This window comes from Ceratotherium simum, chromosome 14, assembly GCF_057802395.1.
Source record: "Ceratotherium simum simum isolate JZ-2026a chromosome 14, ASM5780239v1, whole genome shotgun sequence".
NCBI classification, from domain to species: domain Eukaryota; kingdom Metazoa; phylum Chordata; class Mammalia; order Perissodactyla; family Rhinocerotidae; genus Ceratotherium; species Ceratotherium simum.
This window is the reverse complement of record NC_141913.1, coordinates 22745391-22764695: the sequence shown is the minus strand read 5'-3', so window position 1 is coordinate 22764695 and position 19305 is coordinate 22745391. Positions and strand designations below refer to the sequence as shown.

Here is a 19305-nt window from a genome sequence, read left to right as displayed (position 1 = left end):
GGAGTGTCCTTAGGGAGATTCTCTTATGCCAGAATAAAGGAGATCTTAAGTTCTTCCTATTTGTAAATTTAACTCTTATGTATTAAGTAAAACTTAGTAATTCTTTATCTTAATATTCTTCCTTAACATATTTTTAATATCTTGTGTATAAAAAATGAGAAAGCAAATATGAAGAAAATGGAGTTTTCTCAAAAATTCTTCTTTTTTTTTCTTTTGTATTTCTCCTAGAATGTAAGTCAGCTATCACCAGATGGTCCTTTACCGCAGCTTCCTTTACCGTATATTAACAGTTCAGCAACACGGGTTTTCTTCGGCCATGACAGACGACCAGCGGATGGTTAGTAAAGTTGTTACCTAGTGACTTTTTTTTTTTAGATTTTTTTTTTCTTTCTCCATTTAAAAAATAATGTTTGGGGGCCGGCCCGGTGGCGCAAGCGGTTAAGTGCGCGCGCTCCGCTGCGGCGGCCCAGGGTTCGCTGGTTCAGATCCCGGGCGCGCACCGACGTACTGCTTGGCAAGCCATGCTGTGGCGGCGTCCCATATAAAGTGGAGGAAGATGGGCACAGATGTTAGCCCAGGGCCGTCTTCCTCAGCAAAAAAAGAGGAGGATTGGCGGATGTTAGCACAGGGCTGATCTCCTCACAAAAAAAAAAAAAATAAATAATGTTTGGTTGTTAAAAAACATTTGAAAATAAACAACTTTATACCATATCACCTATCATCTTGCCATCTGAAGATAACCACTACTTCAGTGTTTTTTCTTCCCGCCTTAAAAACAAAAAACAATAACAACAAAGTAGCTGTGATTATAATGTCTTTACTCACATAATATAAAGAATTTTCATGTTATTACATAATCTTGGTAAACGTTTTTAATGGCTGTAAGATATTCCATTCAGTGCATATATAGTACTTTAATATTCACTTGTTATACAGTTAGACTGTTTTCCATCTTTTTGCTTATATAAAATCATGTTGGGATGGACCTCTTTGTGGATAAAATTTGTTGTCTTCTTCTTACTGAAAATTTCAGATGTACACAGAAACAGAGAACAGTTGCTGATATTCTGCTGTTCTTATTGTAAGATTTTTTAAAATATAGGATTATTTCGTTGGGATTGAGCCTTAGAATGGCAGTGCTGGGCCAAAAGTATAACTATTTTAAGGTTCTTGATGCATGTTGAAGTAAACTTTGTAATTCTAAGCATTCTTATATTTGAACTTAATATGTTTCTCCTTGAGATCTAATTGAGTATTTTTATTAAAAAATATTTATGAGAATGTTCATAGCAGCATCGTTTTTATTTTATTTATTTTTTATTTTTTTAAAGAATTTATTTATTTATTTTTTTCCCCCCAAAGCCCTGGTAGATAGTTGTATGTCATAGCTGCACATCCTTCTAGTTGCTGTATGTGGAACGTGGCCTCAGCATGGCTGGAGAAGCGGTGCGTCGGTGCGCGCCTGGGATCCGAACCCGGGTCGCCAGCAGCGGAGTGTGCGCACTTAACTGCTAAGCCACGGGGCCGGCCCTGCAGCATTGTTTTTAATAGCAAAAAAAGTGAAACAATAGGAGGGAATGAATTGATAAATTTTTGGTGTATTCATATAATGGATTCATGCTACAGGACATGAGTGAACTGATTCTGCCTGTTTCAATACGTATGATACCCACAACGTAATGTTCAATGAAAAAAGTTACAGAGTGATAGGTCAAATATAATTCCATTTATATAAATTTCAAACATGCAAACTAATTCTATGCATTGTATGTATACACTCATATAGTAAAGTAAAAAAAAAAAAAATATATGGATGAGAACGCTATACTTGAACTTTGGAATAGCTCTGGGAAGAAGTGGTGCCAGTGGAGATGGAGGAGAGTTATAGGATTGGGGAGGGTTACATAGAGGATATCAACTCTATCTGTAACATTTATTTTATAAAAAATATTTGGGATCTTATAACAAAAGTCAGTATTTGTTAATTTGTTTTTTGTTGAGAAAGACTCACCCTGAGCTAACATCTGTTGCCAATCTTCCTCTTTTTTTTTTTTTTTGAGGAAGATTAGCCTTGAGCTAACATCTGTGCCAGTCTTCCTCTACTTTGTATGTGGGTTGCCTCCACAGCATGGCTGATGAGTGGAGTAGGTCCATGCCCAATATGCAAACCCCTAAATCCAGGCTGCCGAAGCAGAGCCCACGGAACTTTAACCATTCGGCCATAGGGCCGGCCCTGACATTTGTTAAATTTTGATATACAAATATTTGTTATATTACTCTCCATGCTTTTTCCATATGTTTGAAGTGTTTCATATAAAATTGTGGAAGACTAGGGAAAATATATTCTTCCAGAATCAGGAGGAAAAGAGTATTAATATTGTAAGCAAGTTCCAGTTAGACTAGGGTTAATAGGATATTTTTCTCTCAGGTAATTAGAAATAGACAAGAGCGAGTGTATATATATTTATTTGGATATTTCAGATTTTTATTTAAAATGTGTTTCATTTGAGGGCAGGTATTAATAGACATGTGTATTTAATGTTGACAATTTTTTTTAAGGTGAAAAACAAGCAGCTACTCATATAAGTCTTGATCAAGAATATGACTCAGAATCCTCTCAGCAGTGGCGAGAACTTGAGGAACAAGTTGTGGCTGTGGTTAACAGAGGAGTAATTCCATCCAATTTCCATCCCACGCAATACTGTTTGAACAGTTATTCAGATAATTCAAGATTTCCCCTTGCGGTTGTAGAAGGTGAAATACTTGACTTTTTATTCATATTTTTTTGTTTATTTGTTTTACTTACAGCAGATTCAAGATAATTTTCTGTGTGCCAAAAATCACTGGAAGATGGGGATACAAAAGTAAATTAGGAACTCATAATTTAGTGAGCTGCATTTATAAAACCAAGCAATTGGGGCTCTAATACAGGTATATGCAGTGTGCTTTTGGAATATGGAAGAGAATGATATTCTTTAGTACAGAAAAATTGGGAAAATCTCTACAGAAGATAATTAAAAAAAAATTTTTTTTTTATTGATGTCATAGTAGTTTACAACATTGTGAAATTTTAGTCGTACATTGTTGTTTGTGAGTCACTGTATAAATGCATCCCTTCCCCTCCTATGCCCACCCCCCAACCCCCTTGCCCCTGGTAACCACCAAACCGTTCTCTCTGTCCGTGTGTTAGTTTATCTTAGAGAAGATAATTTTTATTTATTTATTTATTTATTTATTTATTTATTTATTTATTTATTTATTTTTCCCCCAAAGCCCCAGTAGATAGTTGTATGTCATAGCTGCACATCCTTCTAGTTGCTGTATGTGGGACGCAGCCTCAGCATGGCTGGAGAAGCAGTGCATCACTGCACGCCCGGGATCTGAACCCGGTCTGCCAGCAGCAGAACGCACACACTTAACCGCTAAGCCACGGGGCCGGCCCGAGAAGATAATTTTAAAACTGAATCCTGAATAAATGGACTTTACAAGGTGGTAAAGGACAGTCTGGGTAGAAATGCAGAGCTATGAAAGAAGCGTGTGTTAAAGGAATTGAAACATAGGGTGATGTGCAGGTTTATTAAAGTTATTATTAATTTAGGCCTTTCTTTTATAGAACCAATAACAGTCGAAGTGGCTTTTAGAAACCCTTTGAAGGTTCCACTTTTGTTGACTGATTTGTCATTGCTCTGGAAGTTTCAACCTAAAGATTTCAGTGGAAAGGATAATGAAGAAGTTAAAGAACTAGTAAGTTATTAAAAGGTATTTGTAATAAGCATGTTTCAGTAATAGCCTAACAGATGCTGTAATAACATTAAACTTATTCTGTTCAGTGAGGTATACTTACTCTTTTTTATGCTTATTTTCCCTCATTATAAAAAGTAGGATATTTGCTTATTGTTGAAAAATTGAGAAATAAAAATAAAACTGTCTTCCCTCTGTTTAGCAATAACCACTTTAACACTTTCTGTATGTCTTTCCAGTCATTTCCATTTGTATGTTTTTCCCTCATGTATGAGATTCTCTCATATTGTGTTTGTTGCTTTTTTCATTGTGTTTATATGCATATTTTGATATTAAAATATCTTCGTATTTCATTTTTGCATACTATTCCATCATATGGATGATCTATAAGCTGTTCTACTATCTCTCCATTGGTAGTTGTTTTGGAAGTTTCCATTTGTTTACTATCATAATAATTCAGTGATGAAAATTTGGGTGCATGGTTTTTTATTCTGATTATTTCTGTAGGAAAGATTCCTAGGCATGAAGTTAGAACATTTTAGGGAATAAATATTTTAATTCTCTGTTGGTTTCCCAAAAAGTCATGCCAATGAGCTTTTCCCTGGCAGCATATGGTGTTGGGTATTTCATCTTTGCAAGATTAAGCCTTATTTATAAAAAAAATCTTGTTGATTTGATAGGTTAAAAAATGCTATTTTACTATTTTATTTTCCATCTTACTGATTTCTAGTGAAGTTCTTGTATTTGTATTTCTTTTGTGAAGTGTCTGTTCATATTCTTCATATATGTTTATCTTTTTCTTTTCTTATCCATGTCTGTAATAAGCTCTTTATATATTTAAGATAGTTATTTTTGAAGCAGGAATGACTTCAACAAGTAATTTTTGTTGCCCAGCTGATTGTGACAAATAACTTGGACAAATACATTTTTTTACTTAGCTATTTATTAGTTTATTCACCAATATCTGTTATATAACTTTTAGTTCTTTATACTACCTTGCTGTGTACTTTAATAATTTGGTAAAACTTATTTTGGAACTGGGAAATATCCTAACATTTTGGTGCCGATTTATGAAGGGAGAACTTGGAAGAAGTATGTTGTACTAACTTTTTATACTATTTCTCTTGAAGTGTTTTGATTTTTTAAAGGTTGCCTTATTTAAAGTCTGGCTGGTTAAATTCATTGAAGACATTTTGTAATTATTTATACTCGTTGTGAGTAATTTGAAAGACTGAGATTTCCCAGGCTCTATTCTGACTTGAATTTTGGCAACCTCAGTAGTTTTTCTAATGGTTTTTGGATGCCTGGAATACAAATTAGAAGAGTATGAATCATTCATTTTTGGAAAAGATTCTTTAAAAGATTTGCTAGTTTTTAAAGTATATTATTAGTCTGTTCAATATATTAGATTTTAAAGAAGGCTTATTAAAGTTTGAAAATTGTCATTGTGTGTAATGAAGTAACACTTTTTCCTAAAAATTTCAAACTCTCTGGATTTCTTCATGAGCTTCTACTGGTGATGGACTAAGATGCTGAACTGAAATTTAGGGAGATATGATTTTTATTTCTTGTGTCAAATAACTGATTTTATGGTAAATGTAACACAGTGTTTATGAGGATGAGGTTTACCCCAGTGTGAGTCAGTTAGTTCAGCTTGGATGACCGGAGACTGTAGTCTCTTAGACATGTCGTTGATTTGGAGGAAATAGGCCTTTTTTGCTCTCCCCCACTGCCTTTATTTTCCACAGTCTTTTATGTATCCTGCTTAAGCTGCCATTGCTTTTTCTATGTGTAATTAGCCAATTTGAGAAAAGAGGCTGGTCAGAGTAAAAGATGGAGAAATTTGCTCTTATTCCAAGATTAAATTAAAAGGCCTTTTTGGCCATTGTTGACAATGAACAGCTAAACTTGATTTCTTGAGGTTTTATCCTCTTAGTGGCTGCAACTTTGAGTAGATCACTTACTCTCCTCAGTTGAGTTGGACTAAACGAAATACAAAATATATCAAGTGCCTACTACTGCCTGGTTCTACTCCAGGGGTGAAAATAAAACACTTTGCATATTGCTTAGCACATAGTAAGAACCTTATAAATACTCACTATAATTTTTGTTATTGTTCATAAGTATTGATATATAAGAATGTTAGTAATCTGATACATTATTCATTAGAATGTATATTTTACAAAATAATTTATTTTTCAGGTAACAAGTGAACCTGAAATGATTGGAACTGAAGTTATTTCAGAATTCTTACTTAATAGTGAAGAATCTAAAGTGGTAATTGTTTTATTTTTCTGTCTTAAGCCTTAAAATATTTTTAAAAGTAAGAATGAAAACAAATTTAAAAATCAATTTATTGTTTGTTTTATATTCTAATTTTCTTAAAAACTAAAATTTGGAAGATTAGGAAACTGGAATTGCACAGGAGGAAATTGGTGGGAAAAGTAGATTTTGCAGTGGTATTTGGTTTGTTAATTTCCTAAGAAGTCTGTGAAAAGTTTTTGCTGTCTTCTTGGGGTCAGTGTGGTAATTTCATATGATATTTGGTTGACTGGAATATATTGATTTTTATTAAAAGTATTGATGAGGACCCTGGCCTGTAATTGTTGAATTTAGAGATTTTCTTTTGAAGAAAATGCTTTCCAGTAAGAGAAATTAATTGATAATTAAAAAATTTAGATCATGAGTTTATGTGTCTGCAACATTACAGAATTTAGGTATTGCACTATTTAAGATACTGTGAAAACAGATAATAAGAGTGGCTTAAATATCTCCACAGGCAAGACTAAAGCTCTTTCCCCATCATGTAGGGGAACTGCATATTCTGGGAGTTGTTTATAATCTTGGCACTGTTCAGGGCTCCATGGCAGTAGATGGCATTGGTGCTCTTCCTGGATGTCACACAGGTAAAGCTATAGCATTGATAAACAATTAGAAAACTAATACTTACTTAAATCTCTGTAGAATAAAATGAATGAAAATGTGGTATTTTTAAAATAAGTTTACTGTGCCTTTAATAAAGGCATTTAGTCAGATGGAAGAATGGATAATTTGGATTATTTTAAATTCTGCCATTCCTTCAAAAATAAACAACTTTATTCCCTTCTAACCTATTTTCTTTTGATAATTCTTAGGTTCTACTCTATGTATTTTTCTTGACTATTATTGATTCAAATTTAGTAAATTGTCACCAAATATATTCTAACTGTTGATTATGTCTGCTGCCAATACAGAAACCATCTTAGCCTATTCTATTTTTGAATATTGTCTTTTTATGAAACGTGGAGGAAATTAAAGATCAGTGTTTTCACATCATTGGATGTTAAGCGCCTTAGATTCTGTCATCTGTTCTGTAAGGAGTAGGATTTTAGTGTTAAGCTGATATTCTTGGTGCCCCAGTTGATACGTTTTACAAATTTTTGAAGAGTTAAACTACAAGATGTATGTTTAACATAGTTTACTTTTTTTTTTAAGTTCATGGTATCCTTGTAGATCTAATATTACCTTGTAATTGTTATATGTAGTTATTTAAGTTGACAAGATGCTAGGGAGAGAGTTTATTCTCTCACTTATAGCTCTTCATTTTTAGTAGATAGGTTTTATTTTTTAAACAAATTAATGGTCGTTGACAGACTTGAATTTAGCATTTACAAAAGCTGATTATTAATATTGAGAAATCTTTTGGGAACACTTGGAAAATTTGTTGGTCCTTTTAACGTTCAGCTGAATATTTGTACTTACCTGCATGTCTAGGATGATTCAATACAAAATTTTTTAAAAAAGTAAACAGAAGTAGAATGAATCCATGAGAATTCAAAAATTATAACCAAAAAATTTACACTGAAATTGAGTATGATATTCTGCATTTTAGTACTATATTTGTAATTCTTGGTTGACAAGTACCAAACAAGGTTCATTTATAAATAATCTTGCTACTTTATTGCATATTTTAAGTAAGTTAACTGGGTATTAAAAACTTTCTGAAGCTCCTTTCCTTTTCCAACTGTACATACCTAGGAACTTAATCGAGGACCACAAAGTTATGGTTGTCAATAAAATATAGCTAATTGCTTCATTTAAGGTACCAAGCATATGCATTAAGGTACCAAGCATATGCGTTGTTATTTTATGACATTATTAGGAAGAGACTCTGAATTAACTATTAAAATAAATTGCATCTTGTAAACAGAATTTTCATGAAGTTTTAGTGTAGTTGATTATTATGTAAAATGCTAGTAGGGATCTGAGTCAGATGAAGTATGGGAAATGCTATGTTATATATCTGGTCTGGAAGTATCACAGTGACCTGCACATTAAAGTCTAAGTAATCCTGCAGGAAAGAGAATTGTATACTCTAGCTTTTTTCACACCTACATGCACTGCGTGGAAGCTTTTAGGAAAAATCTCACATGAATATTAAATGAGTTTAATTTGAAAAGATACCTATATTATGTTTAATTTTCTTTGTGCAGTCTGTTGAAGATGTAGTTATTTATAATCCAGAAATAATTCAAATTAGTATATATATTTGAATATGAGTAAAAGTAAACAATTGATGTTAGGTGTTTTGGAACTTTTTTCCTCTGAAAGTAGATCTTTTCTCATAGCCTGAATCAAATTATTGGTCCCAGCTTAGATGTTCTCTCAGATAGATCTTTTTGGTTAATAGTCATTATGGTTAAATATAGATTTCAAAGAACTTCCTATTCAGTGCCGTGTAGTCTTTCTGCAGAGTAAGTAAATCCTAATAAAATGAGAAATTAAGCAGCATACAATAGGTGTGGTTACACATGAAAATAAAAATATGCTTAATTCGTTGATTAACCATGCTAATCAATAATTGTCTAGAATTTTTCTAGAAATAATCTAAAATGTACAGTGTTCATATATTCAAGCCAAATTGATGTCAGTTAACATATCAAATTATTTTAGGGCATGGATTGTTTTTTATTTCAGGAAAACATTTCTTCAGTATGTCAGTCCGAGGGAGACAGGATTTAGAAATTCAAGGTCCTCGACTTAACAACACAAAAGAAGAGAAAACATCTATTAAATATGGTCCGGATCGACGTTTAGATCCCATAATCACTGAGGAAATGCCACTATTGGAGGTATTTCACTTTTTAAAATATCATGGATGTAATAATTTATAAGGTCAGATGATATTTTAAGTAAATTAATTTTAGACTTTGTGGTTTTTGATATTACACTGAACCACACTTTTAAATTATTATTAAGCTAGCATTAAAGAGATCTAATTCACAAAGATAAGGTAATCATCCAAATTGGCATTAAGTCACAGCCAGGTTATAAAATATAACCCTCGGGGCCGGCCCGGTGGCACAAGTGGTTAAGTGCTCGCGCCTTGCTGCGGTGGCCCGGGGTTCGCCGGTTCGGATCCTGGGCACGCACCGACGCACTGCTTGTTAGGCCATGCTGTGGTGGCGTCCCATATAAAGTAGAGGAAGATGGGCACTGATGTTAGCCCAGGGCCAGTCTTCCTCAGAAAAAAAGGGGAGGATTGGCATGGATGTTAGCTCAGGGCTGGTGCTCCTCACACACACACACACACACAAAAATATATATATATATATGTATATAACCATCAAAATATTAATGGAAATTAGGAAAACACTTCTAAAAGAACACTTTGGTTGTTATTAAAATCAGTGGCTCTTTTTTGGTAAGATATAAAAATAATATGAGAATTAATGCTTGTAAAAAATTTAAGCAGTATAGATAAGTATATGAGTAAAAAGCAATATTCCCTTCACCTTCATTATGTCTTGCCCTGTCCTACTTTGATGCCATACGAGTTAAATGTCTTTTAGTTGAAAAAGATAGAAGCTGATGCTAGGTAGTGTAAGTCAAAAAAGAGAAAATATTATTTAGTTGAAGGTTACTGGAATGTCTTATGGAAACTAAAGTTTTATAGAATAGTAAGTCTCAAAGAAGAATAAGCACTTGGTACTCCAGGGAGTTTAGCAGCAAACATTTATAAGCGTTTAGAAAGCATTGTTTTTGCTATGACCTTAGTCTAACAACTTGCACTCTTTGTGCCACTTGATTACAAATTTCAAGTTTCCGGGAGAGGAATCTGGCCTACCTTGGATCAGCTGTCTACCTGAGAAGCAGTCCCGTGGCAGGTTCATGTAGTATAAGCGTGAACACTGGGAGTCCATTCTCCTGCATCCTCAAGTTTCTGTAGTGGGGGAATTATGTAAGCTTAACTAATTACCTTTAAAAAGTTCCAGTGATACCAAATTGATGTTTCTGTTTTCAGACCTTTCGTTGTACACTTATATATAGTTTTAGTAATTATAAATGGAATCATACTGCACATTTTATCCTGTGAGTTGCTTTTTATCTTTAACAACATAACTTGGTCTTTGTTTTCATTCAGTAAAACTTTTTTTTAACAGCTACATGTGTTATTTCTTTATTTAGATAGATCGTAATATATTTTAACCATTTATGTGTTGATGAGTGTGGTTCTAGTTTTTCATCATTATGGACAGTCCTACAGTAAACATCATTATGTATGTATTTTGTGCATGTTCTGGTTTAAACCAGACTTTATTTATTTATTTTTTTTTTTTAAAGATTTTTTATTTATTTATTTTTCCCCCAAAGCCCCAGCAGATAGTTGTCTGTCACAGCTGCACATCCTTCTAGTTGCCGTATGTGGGACGCGGCCCCAGCATGGCCAGAGGAGCGGTGCGTCAGTGCGCACCCGGGATCCGAACCCGGGCTGCCGGCAGCACAGTGCGCGCACTTAACCGCCAAGCCACGGGGCCGGCCCTAAACCAGACTTTAGAAATGGAATTGCTGGTATATAAATTTAAAATTTTGCAATATACTACAAAATTACCTTCAACAAGGCTGTAGTAACTGCACTTTTCTTCAGAATGAGAGGGCCCATTGCCTCACATCTGTGCCATACTGGATGTTATCAGATTTTTTTTTTAACTTTTGCAAATGAGGTTGGTGAAAAATGACATTTTTCTGATAAATAATAAGGTTGGTCAATCTTCATATTTTTTTTTTTGTCCGTATGATTTTTTTTTCCATATGTCCATATGATTGCCTGTTGATACCCTTAATTGGGTGTTATTTCCCTTTTCTCGTTGAATACTTTTTATGGGTACTAATCCTATAGTGGTGGGGTAGGTGACATGCTCATGCAAGTGGTGGCGCGTGTGTGTTAAGGGGAAAATATTGTTAAGCTGCCTGTGTTCTGCCCGAGTTTTACACTTGCTTGCTTATGTTGCATTTAAAGGATTATGTAGGGCAAATAAGACTTAACACATAGAGTGACTTCAGGGCTAGTTTCTGGTTGATAAGTATTTTGCACATATTTTAACTTCAATTTGGTGTCTTTCACCATGTTAAGGTTTTTAACTTGTATGAAGTCCTATCTGATAATCCTTTACTTGGTTGCTTCTAAGTTTTATGTTTACTTACAGAGACTTTCCTAGTCAAAACTTACATAGTTTTATTTTTTAATTTCTGTTTTTTTTTAAATCCAAGAGAATGTGCTCTTCTGAGTGTCCAGGGATAGAGATCCAACTCTTTTTTTTTTTTTAAAGATTTTATTTATTTAATTTTTTCCCTCCAAAGCCCCAGTAGATAGTTGTATGTCATAGCTGCACATCCTTCTAGTTGCTGTATGTGGGACTCGGCCTCAGGATGGACGGAGAAGTGGTGCCTCGATGCGCACCCGGGATCCGAACCCGGGCCACCAGCATTGCAGCGCGCGCACTTAACCACCAAGCCACAGGGCCGGCCCTAGAGATCCAACTCTTAATTGTTTCTAGTCGCAGTTACCATTAATTGAATATTGGCAACTCATTATGCCATCTTTCTAATATACTAATATCCTGAAAGCACCCATACCTGTTTTTTTTTTCTGGGTGATACCTATTCTGCTTGATAATATTTCCTCATCTCTTTGTGTGTCAATACCATACTCTTGCTTTATCATCTTTTTTTAATCTGGCAAGCCAAGTTCTCATAATTTTTAATTTTTTTTCTTTTTTCTTATATTTATACCATTTTTGTCCAAATGTGTCAAGTTCCCACAATGATGCATTGGACTTTTATTAGGATTGCATTGCTGTAGCTAGGAGTTCTAAGGCCGAAGATGGATTAAAATGAGTTGGGATCCCAACATTATTTTAAGGCTATTCACCATTGTAGTTTAGAAGTCACTACCTAATAGACATTTTGCTTGGAATTATATATGTAAGAATTTGCTAGAGCTTAATTGCAAAAGGGAAGATTCTGACCCCTCTGGTTAAAGTTGTTGAGATAAATCAGTAGAGGACACCAAAGTACTCAGTTTTCCTGGATTCTACTAGCTTATAATTTTCATTATACCATATCATTTAAATGTTCTTCACTTATTAAGATTGTTAAATGTATAAGTGTTTCTTTTTTTATAATTTTATTATTATTATTTTATTTATTTATTTTTTCCCCCAAAGCCCCAGTAGATAGCTGCATGTCATAGCTGCACATCCTTCTAGTTGCTGTATGGGGGACGTGGCCTCAGCATGGCCTGACAAGTGGTGCATCGGTGCACGCCCGGGATCTGAACCCCGGCTGCCAGCAGCGGAGCGCGAGCACTTAACCGCTAAGCCACGGGGCCGGCCCTATGAGTGGTTTTTGAGTGCAGTGCTTCTCAGGTCATATATCGTTAGGGATCCAGCTTTACTTTAGGCTTCTGTCTAAGCTGCATCTCTAGTTATCTGACCTTGGCAAATTTCTTCACTTATAAAATGAGGAAAGTTGAACCCGATGATGTTTAACTTTAAATTTTGTTTAACTGAACAGTCTTTAAATTTACATTCATCTTGTTTTTGATATTCTTAGTTCTGTACTTTGCTTCTTGCATACCATAGTGTTTTTTTTTTTTAATTGTGTTGTTATAGATGCAGTTCTTGAAGAGGGTATTGTAGAGCAGAAGACCTCTTATTCTATATAATGATAATAACTGGTGTTTGGTTGATTAAACAAAAAAGCTTGAAAAGTGAATAACAAAAAACACAATAGATCCATATCCTAAACATTTTACTTTAATTTAAAACATACAAATGTACATTTATTCCCTGTTTTAGGAGGATGAATTTAGGTCAGAGGGCTTTTCCATGAGTTCTTTGTGTTGGTATGGGTTTGCTAATGCGAGTCTCGTTTTTGTTTTTCATGCACTCAACCACATTCATAAGTTGTCATTTTAAGTTTCCAGTTTTGGAAACTTTTGAGTGAGAATCTAAAGAAAATTGTCAAGTAGTCTAAGTACAATATAGGTCTAGATTTTATTTACAGATAAAGACACCTCAGAAATACAAAAGATTATAAGAGAATACTGTGAAAAGCTATATGCCAACCAATTCGACAATCTGGAAGAAATGGATAAATTCTTAGAATCATACAACCTTCCAAAACTGGATGAAGAAAAAGTAGAGAATTTGAATAGACCAGTCACCAGTAAGGAGATCGAAACAGCAATCACAAACCTCCCCAAAAATAAACGTCCAGGACCAGACGGCTTCCCTGGTGAATTCTACCAAACATTCAAAGAAGAATTAATACTTGTCCTTTTCAAACTCTTCCAAAAAATTGAGGAGCGGGGGAAACTCCCTAACTCATTCTACGAAGCTGACATTACCCTGATACCAAAACCAGACAAGGACAACACAAAAAAAGAAAATTACAGGCCAGTATCACTGATGAACATCAATGAAAAAATCTTCAACAAAATACTAGCAAATCACATACAACAATATGTTAAAAAGATTATACACCATGATCAAGTGGGATTTATTCCAGGTATGCAGGGATGGTGCAACATTCGCAAATCAATCAACGTAATACACCACATTAATAAAATGAAGAATAAAAATCACATGATTATCTCAACAGATGCAGGGAAAGCATTTGACAAGATACAGCATCCATTTATGATAAAAACTCTGAATAAAATGGGGATAGAAGGAAAGTACCTCAACATAATAAAGGCCATATATGACAAACCTACAGCTAATATCATCCTCAATGGTGAAAAACTGAAAGCTATCCCTCTAAGAACAGGAACCAGACAAGGATGCCCACTGTCACCACTCCTATTTAACATAGTACTGGAAGTCTTAGCCAGAGCAATCAGGCAAGAGAAAGAAAGAAAAGGGATCCAAATTGGAAAGGAAGAAGTGAAACTGTCACTATTTGCAGATGACATGATTTTATATATAGAAAACCCTAAAGAATCCACCAGAAAACTTTTAGAAGTAATAAAGGAATACGGTAAAGTTGCAGGATACAAAATCAACATACAAAAATCAGTTGCATTTCTATGCACTAACAACAAAGTAGCAGAAAGAGAAATTAAGAATACTATCCCATTTACAATTGCAACAAAAAGAATAAAATACCTAGGAATAAACTTAACCAAAGAGGTGAAAGATCTGTACACGGAAAACTATAAAACATTGCTGAAAGAAATTGAAGAAGACACACAGAAATGGAAAGATATTCCATGCTCTTGAATTGGAAGAATTAACATAGTTAAGATGTCCATACTTCCTAAAGCAATCTATAGATTCAGTGCAATCCCTATCAAAGTTCCCACAACGTTTTTCACAGAAATAGAACAAAGAATCCTAAAATTTATATGGAACAACAAAAGACCCCGAATAGCTAAAGGATCCTGAGAAAAAAGAAAAAAGCTGGAGATATCACACTCCCTGATTTCAAAATATACTACAAAGCTATAGTAACCAAAACAGCATGGTACTGGCACAAAAACAGACACACAGATCAATGGAATAGAATCGAAAGCCCAGAAATAAACCCACACATCTATGGGCAGCTAATCTTTGACGGAGGAGCCAAGAACATACAATGGAGAAAAGAAAGTCTCTTCAACAAAGGGTGTTGGGAAAACTGGATAGCCGTATGCAAAAAAATGAAAGTAGACCCTTACCTTACACCATACACAAAAATTAACTCCAAATGGATTAAAGACTTGAATGTAAGACCTGAAACTATGAGACTTCTAGAAGAAAACACAGGCAGTACACTCTTCGACATCGGTCTTAGCAACATATTTTCAAGCACTGTGTCTGACCGGGCAAGAGAAACAATAGAAAAAATAAACAAATGGAACTGCATCAAACTAAAAAGCTTCTGCACAGCAAAGGAAACCATCAACAAAACGAAAAGACAGCCTAACAATTGGGAGAAGATATTTGCAAACCATACATCTGATAAGGGTTTTGTTTTTTTTTTTTATAATTTTATTTATTTATTTTTATCTCCCCCAAAGCCCCAGTAGATAGTTGTATGTCACAGCTGCACATCCTTCTATCCTTCTAGTTGCTGTATGTGGGACGCGGCCTCAGCATGGCCGGAGAAGCGGTGCGTTGGTGCGCACCCGGGATCCAAACCCGGACTGCCAGCAGTGGAGCTCGCGCACTTAACCGCTAAGCCACGGTGCCGGCCCCCTGATAAGGGTTTAATCTCCAAAATATATAAAGAACTCATGCATCTCAACAACAAAAAAACTACCAACCCAATTAAAAAATGGGCAAAAGACCTGAACAGACATTTCTCCAAAGAAGATATACAGATGGCCAACAGATACATGAAAAGATGTTCAAAATCACTAACTATCAGGGAAATGCACATCAAAACTACAATGAGATATCACCTCACGCCCATCAGAATGGCTATAATTTTTTTTTTTTTTTTTTTTAAAGATTTTATTTATTTATTTTTCCCCCAAAGCCCCAGTACATAGTTGTCTGTCATAGCTGCACATCCTTCTAGTTGCTGTATGTGGGACGCGGCCTCAGCATGGCTGGAGGAGTGGTGCCTCGGTGCGCACCCGGGATCCGAACCCGGGCCGCCGGCAGCGGAGCGCACGCACTTAACCGCTAAGCCACGGGGCCGGCCCTCAGAATGGCTATAATTAACAAGACAGGAAACAAGTGTTGGAGAGGTTGTGGAGAGAAGGGAACTCTCATACACTCCTGGTGGGAGTGCAAACTGGTGCAGCCACTCTGGAAAACAGTATGGAGATTCCTCAAAAAATCAAGGATAGAACTACCATATGATCCAGCTATTCCACTGCTGGGTATTTATCCAAAGAACTTGAAAACACCATTGTGTAAAGGTACATGCACTCCTGTGTTCATGGCAGCATTATTCACAATAGCCAAGACTTGGAAGCAACCTAAGTGTCCATCAGGGGACGAATGGATAAACAAGATGTGGTATATATACACAATGGAATACTACTCAGCCATAAGAAACGATGAAATCCAGCCATTTGTGACAACATGGATGGACATTGAGGGTATTATGCAAAGTGAAATAAGTCAGAGGGAGAAGGTCAAATACCGTATGATTTCCTTCGTTAAGTAGTAGATAATAACAACAATAAACAAACACATAGAGACAGAGATTGGATTGGTGGTTACCAGAGGGGAAGGGGGGAGGGAGGAGGGCGAAAGGGATCATTCAGCACGTGTGTGGTGATGGGTTGCAATTAGTATTTGAGTGGTGAACATGATGTAATATATGCAGAAATAGAAGTATAATGATGTACACCTGAAATTTATACAATGTTATAAACCAATGTTACTGCAATCAACAAAAAATTAAAAAAAAAAGAAAATTGTCAAGTAGTCTAAGTACAATATAGGTCTAGATTTTATTTACAGATAAAAGCTATACTTTCAGATATAGATGGAAATAGTTTACATAACAGTTAATTTAAACGAGTTTGGGAACAAATAGTGACTCTTGATAAGAAGTTGGGCATAGTAGAAAGCCGAAAGCCACTAATGTTCAGTTCCGTAAACATCACTTAGTATTTTCTGTTAAGATAGTAGAGAAGTTGGTTAATCCATCAAACATGGTATGATGGGAGTCATTTAAGAGAACTTCTATTATGTTAGGATGAACACTGGTAGACATTAATATTGGTAAAATAAATTCATAGCATATTCCTATTCCTAATATCTTATGACAGCCATGTTTTATAGAATTTTAAGTGGTTAAGGGAGTAATGAAAGAAGTTACCAATCTACAATGTCTGATACAATAATCTCTTATAATGTATAGTTATCAAAACAAGAGTGAGGATGAAAATTACTGAAGCTCATTGAGAAAAGATAAAAATAAAAGTGTCATTTGTGTACTGTCATGTGTATAGTGTACTGAGCTATTTATTAGAAATTGTGGATTAGACATATTTTGTTCTTAGGTTCTTTTGGAGAAAACGGTATCACTCCAAAACTTTTTTTTCATTTATTTTTTTACTTTTTGTTAGGAAAAATTTTAACAGAAAAGCAGAGAGAACAGCAGTCCCCTTCAGGTTTCCACTGCATAGACACTATGTTGTGTATATGTATCATAGTTTATTCAACCAGACTTGTGTGATAGACAATTGATTTGTGTCCAGACATTTGCTGTGTTACAGCTAAAGCCGCAATGAGTAACCTTAAGCATATCATTTTTATGCATGATGCATATACGTATCACATATATCTTTAGGAAAAATTAATAGAATTGAGATTCTTGGTTCTTGGTCTTATTTTCCATTTGAATTTGAAGCTGTCACAAACATCAACTGTTTAAAAGGACTTTTAGCAACTATGCATTTGAATTAAAGGCTAGATATACTGGTTCTCCTTGAAGAGTCAACATAGTATATTTAGTAAAATCTTTACTCTGAAGATACATTACACAGTATCCTACACGTGGTGTATCCTTGGTCTTTTACTTATTCCATCACCCTTCCCATTTTACCAACGCTGTAGCCTTCTTGATGGTATCCAGGTGTCTGTATTTTAGTGTCCTCACGGTACTCTATTTCACTTGTTACTCATGCAGCTGGCTGTTCAGCTGGCTAATCAGTACATAATCAGTGTCTTCAGTATAATACTATGCCTAGTTTATTTTTTTCTATCTTCTTAATCTATCTTTTGGATTTCTACATTTGTTTTCTCATATCCATTTTTAAAGCTTCTGATGTCCCCAAATTTTATCTGATTCCTTAAGAATATAGCCATAATGAAGTCCCATTCAAACTTAGATTAAAAGACAGGTATTTCCACTGGATTTTTGTAACTCCTTTGGGATTGCCAGCTGTAACTTTATTTGAACATTTTTCCTCATACTTGTTACCTTTATATTCTTCCTTTCGTAGATACTGTCAGTGTACTTATGATATTTACACTTGAATATCTTTGAAATGCAAATAACTTACTGGATGATTTTGTTAGCCCATATTTCTACCTCTTTAGTACAGGTCCACAATCCCTTATCTGAAATCCTGAGGCCAGATGTGTGTTGGAAGCCAATTTTTAAAAAAAAAATTTTTAGAAATTGTTTGTGCGTATATATGTGTGTGTTTATATCTAAAGTTTATGTAACCCCTGTTGAGTTTTGCAGCACCTGGTAATCAAACACATTAATATTGCTTGAGTGAACCATATGAATATCACACTAAATGGGAAAAGTTATAAAAAGCCTCCGTTAGTCAAATCAGATTTTGCTCCCATGTTGCTTACTAAAACCCTGAGGATGTTTGGAGCTTTTTGGGTTTTAAAATTATGGGTATGGAATCATGGATCTGTATGTTCTTACCTTTTAAGACCTATGGGTGTGTCTTTTCATTTTAATGATGTGTAAATAAATAGTTGACCTGCTTTTTAAGTTGACAGTAATAAGGGCTTTTTGACTGATAATTATTTAATTTGTATAGCCAAGTTAAATTACTTCTAACCTCTTGTCGATATCTACACAGTTGTGAAAGGTGCTGATAGCCCTCTTGTTATTGACATTTTGCCTTTAATTCTTAACTCTGAAATCCGTTAGAGTAACATGGGTTTCTGTCTCATTATCTTTTTTAAGGAGTTGTTAATTCCCACATCCTCAGGGAGATAGCAAAGAGAATTAATAAAATGCTTACAAACCTGTAGTAAAGAAATACAGCATCTTAAATTGTTGTTTATTAGAGCTTCAGAATTTTTAACAGACAATATAATAATATTTTTTCCCTCCAATGCAGGTGTTCTTTATACATTTTCCTACAGGGCTCCTCTGTGGAGAAATCCGAAAAGCATATGTAGAATTTGTCAATGTCAGCAAATGTCCTCTTACTGGATTGAAGGTTGTTTCTAAACGTCCAGAGTTCTTTACTTTTGGTGGTAACACAGCTGTTCTAACACCACTGAGTCCCTCAGCTTCTGAGAACTGTAGTGCTTACAAGACTGTTGTGACAGATTCTACCTCTGTGTGTACAGCACTCATATCATCAGCTTCTTCTGTAGACTTTGGCATTGGCATAGGAAGTCAGCCAGAGGTGATTCCTGTTCCCCTTCCTGACACTGTTCTTCTCCCTGGAGCTTCAGTCCAGCTGCCAATGTGGTTACGTGGGCCAGATGAAGAAGGCGTCCATGAAATTAATTTTTTGTTTTACTATGAAAGTGTTAAGAAGCAGCCTAAAATACGGTGAGTATAATAAAACTTTTTTTGATTTAACCTCTGTGTTTAATA

At 34.9% G+C, this 19305-nt stretch overlaps 1 protein-coding gene across 4 annotated transcripts in view; it reads left to right on the top strand.

The window, feature by feature from the left end:
* The window catches only part of TRAPPC8 (trafficking protein particle complex subunit 8), an 87648-nt gene that overhangs the window by 44533 nt on the left and 23810 nt on the right, over nt 1-19305 (top strand). For 2 of the 4 annotated variants that reach the window (XM_087439108.1, XM_087439107.1), the window contains exons 14-20: nt 229-337; nt 2560-2754; nt 3614-3744; nt 5944-6018; nt 6521-6647; nt 8674-8852; nt 18818-19260. In XM_087439108.1, the coding sequence (XP_087295234.1) occupies nt 229-337; nt 2560-2754; nt 3614-3744; nt 5944-6018; nt 6521-6647; nt 8674-8852; nt 18818-19260 (1259 nt within the window). The remainder of the gene's footprint in view (nt 1-228; nt 338-2559; nt 2755-3613; nt 3745-5943; nt 6019-6520; nt 6648-8673; nt 8853-18817; nt 19261-19305) is intronic. The other 2 variants (XM_014781314.2, XM_004422424.3) reach the window with 1 other exon arrangement.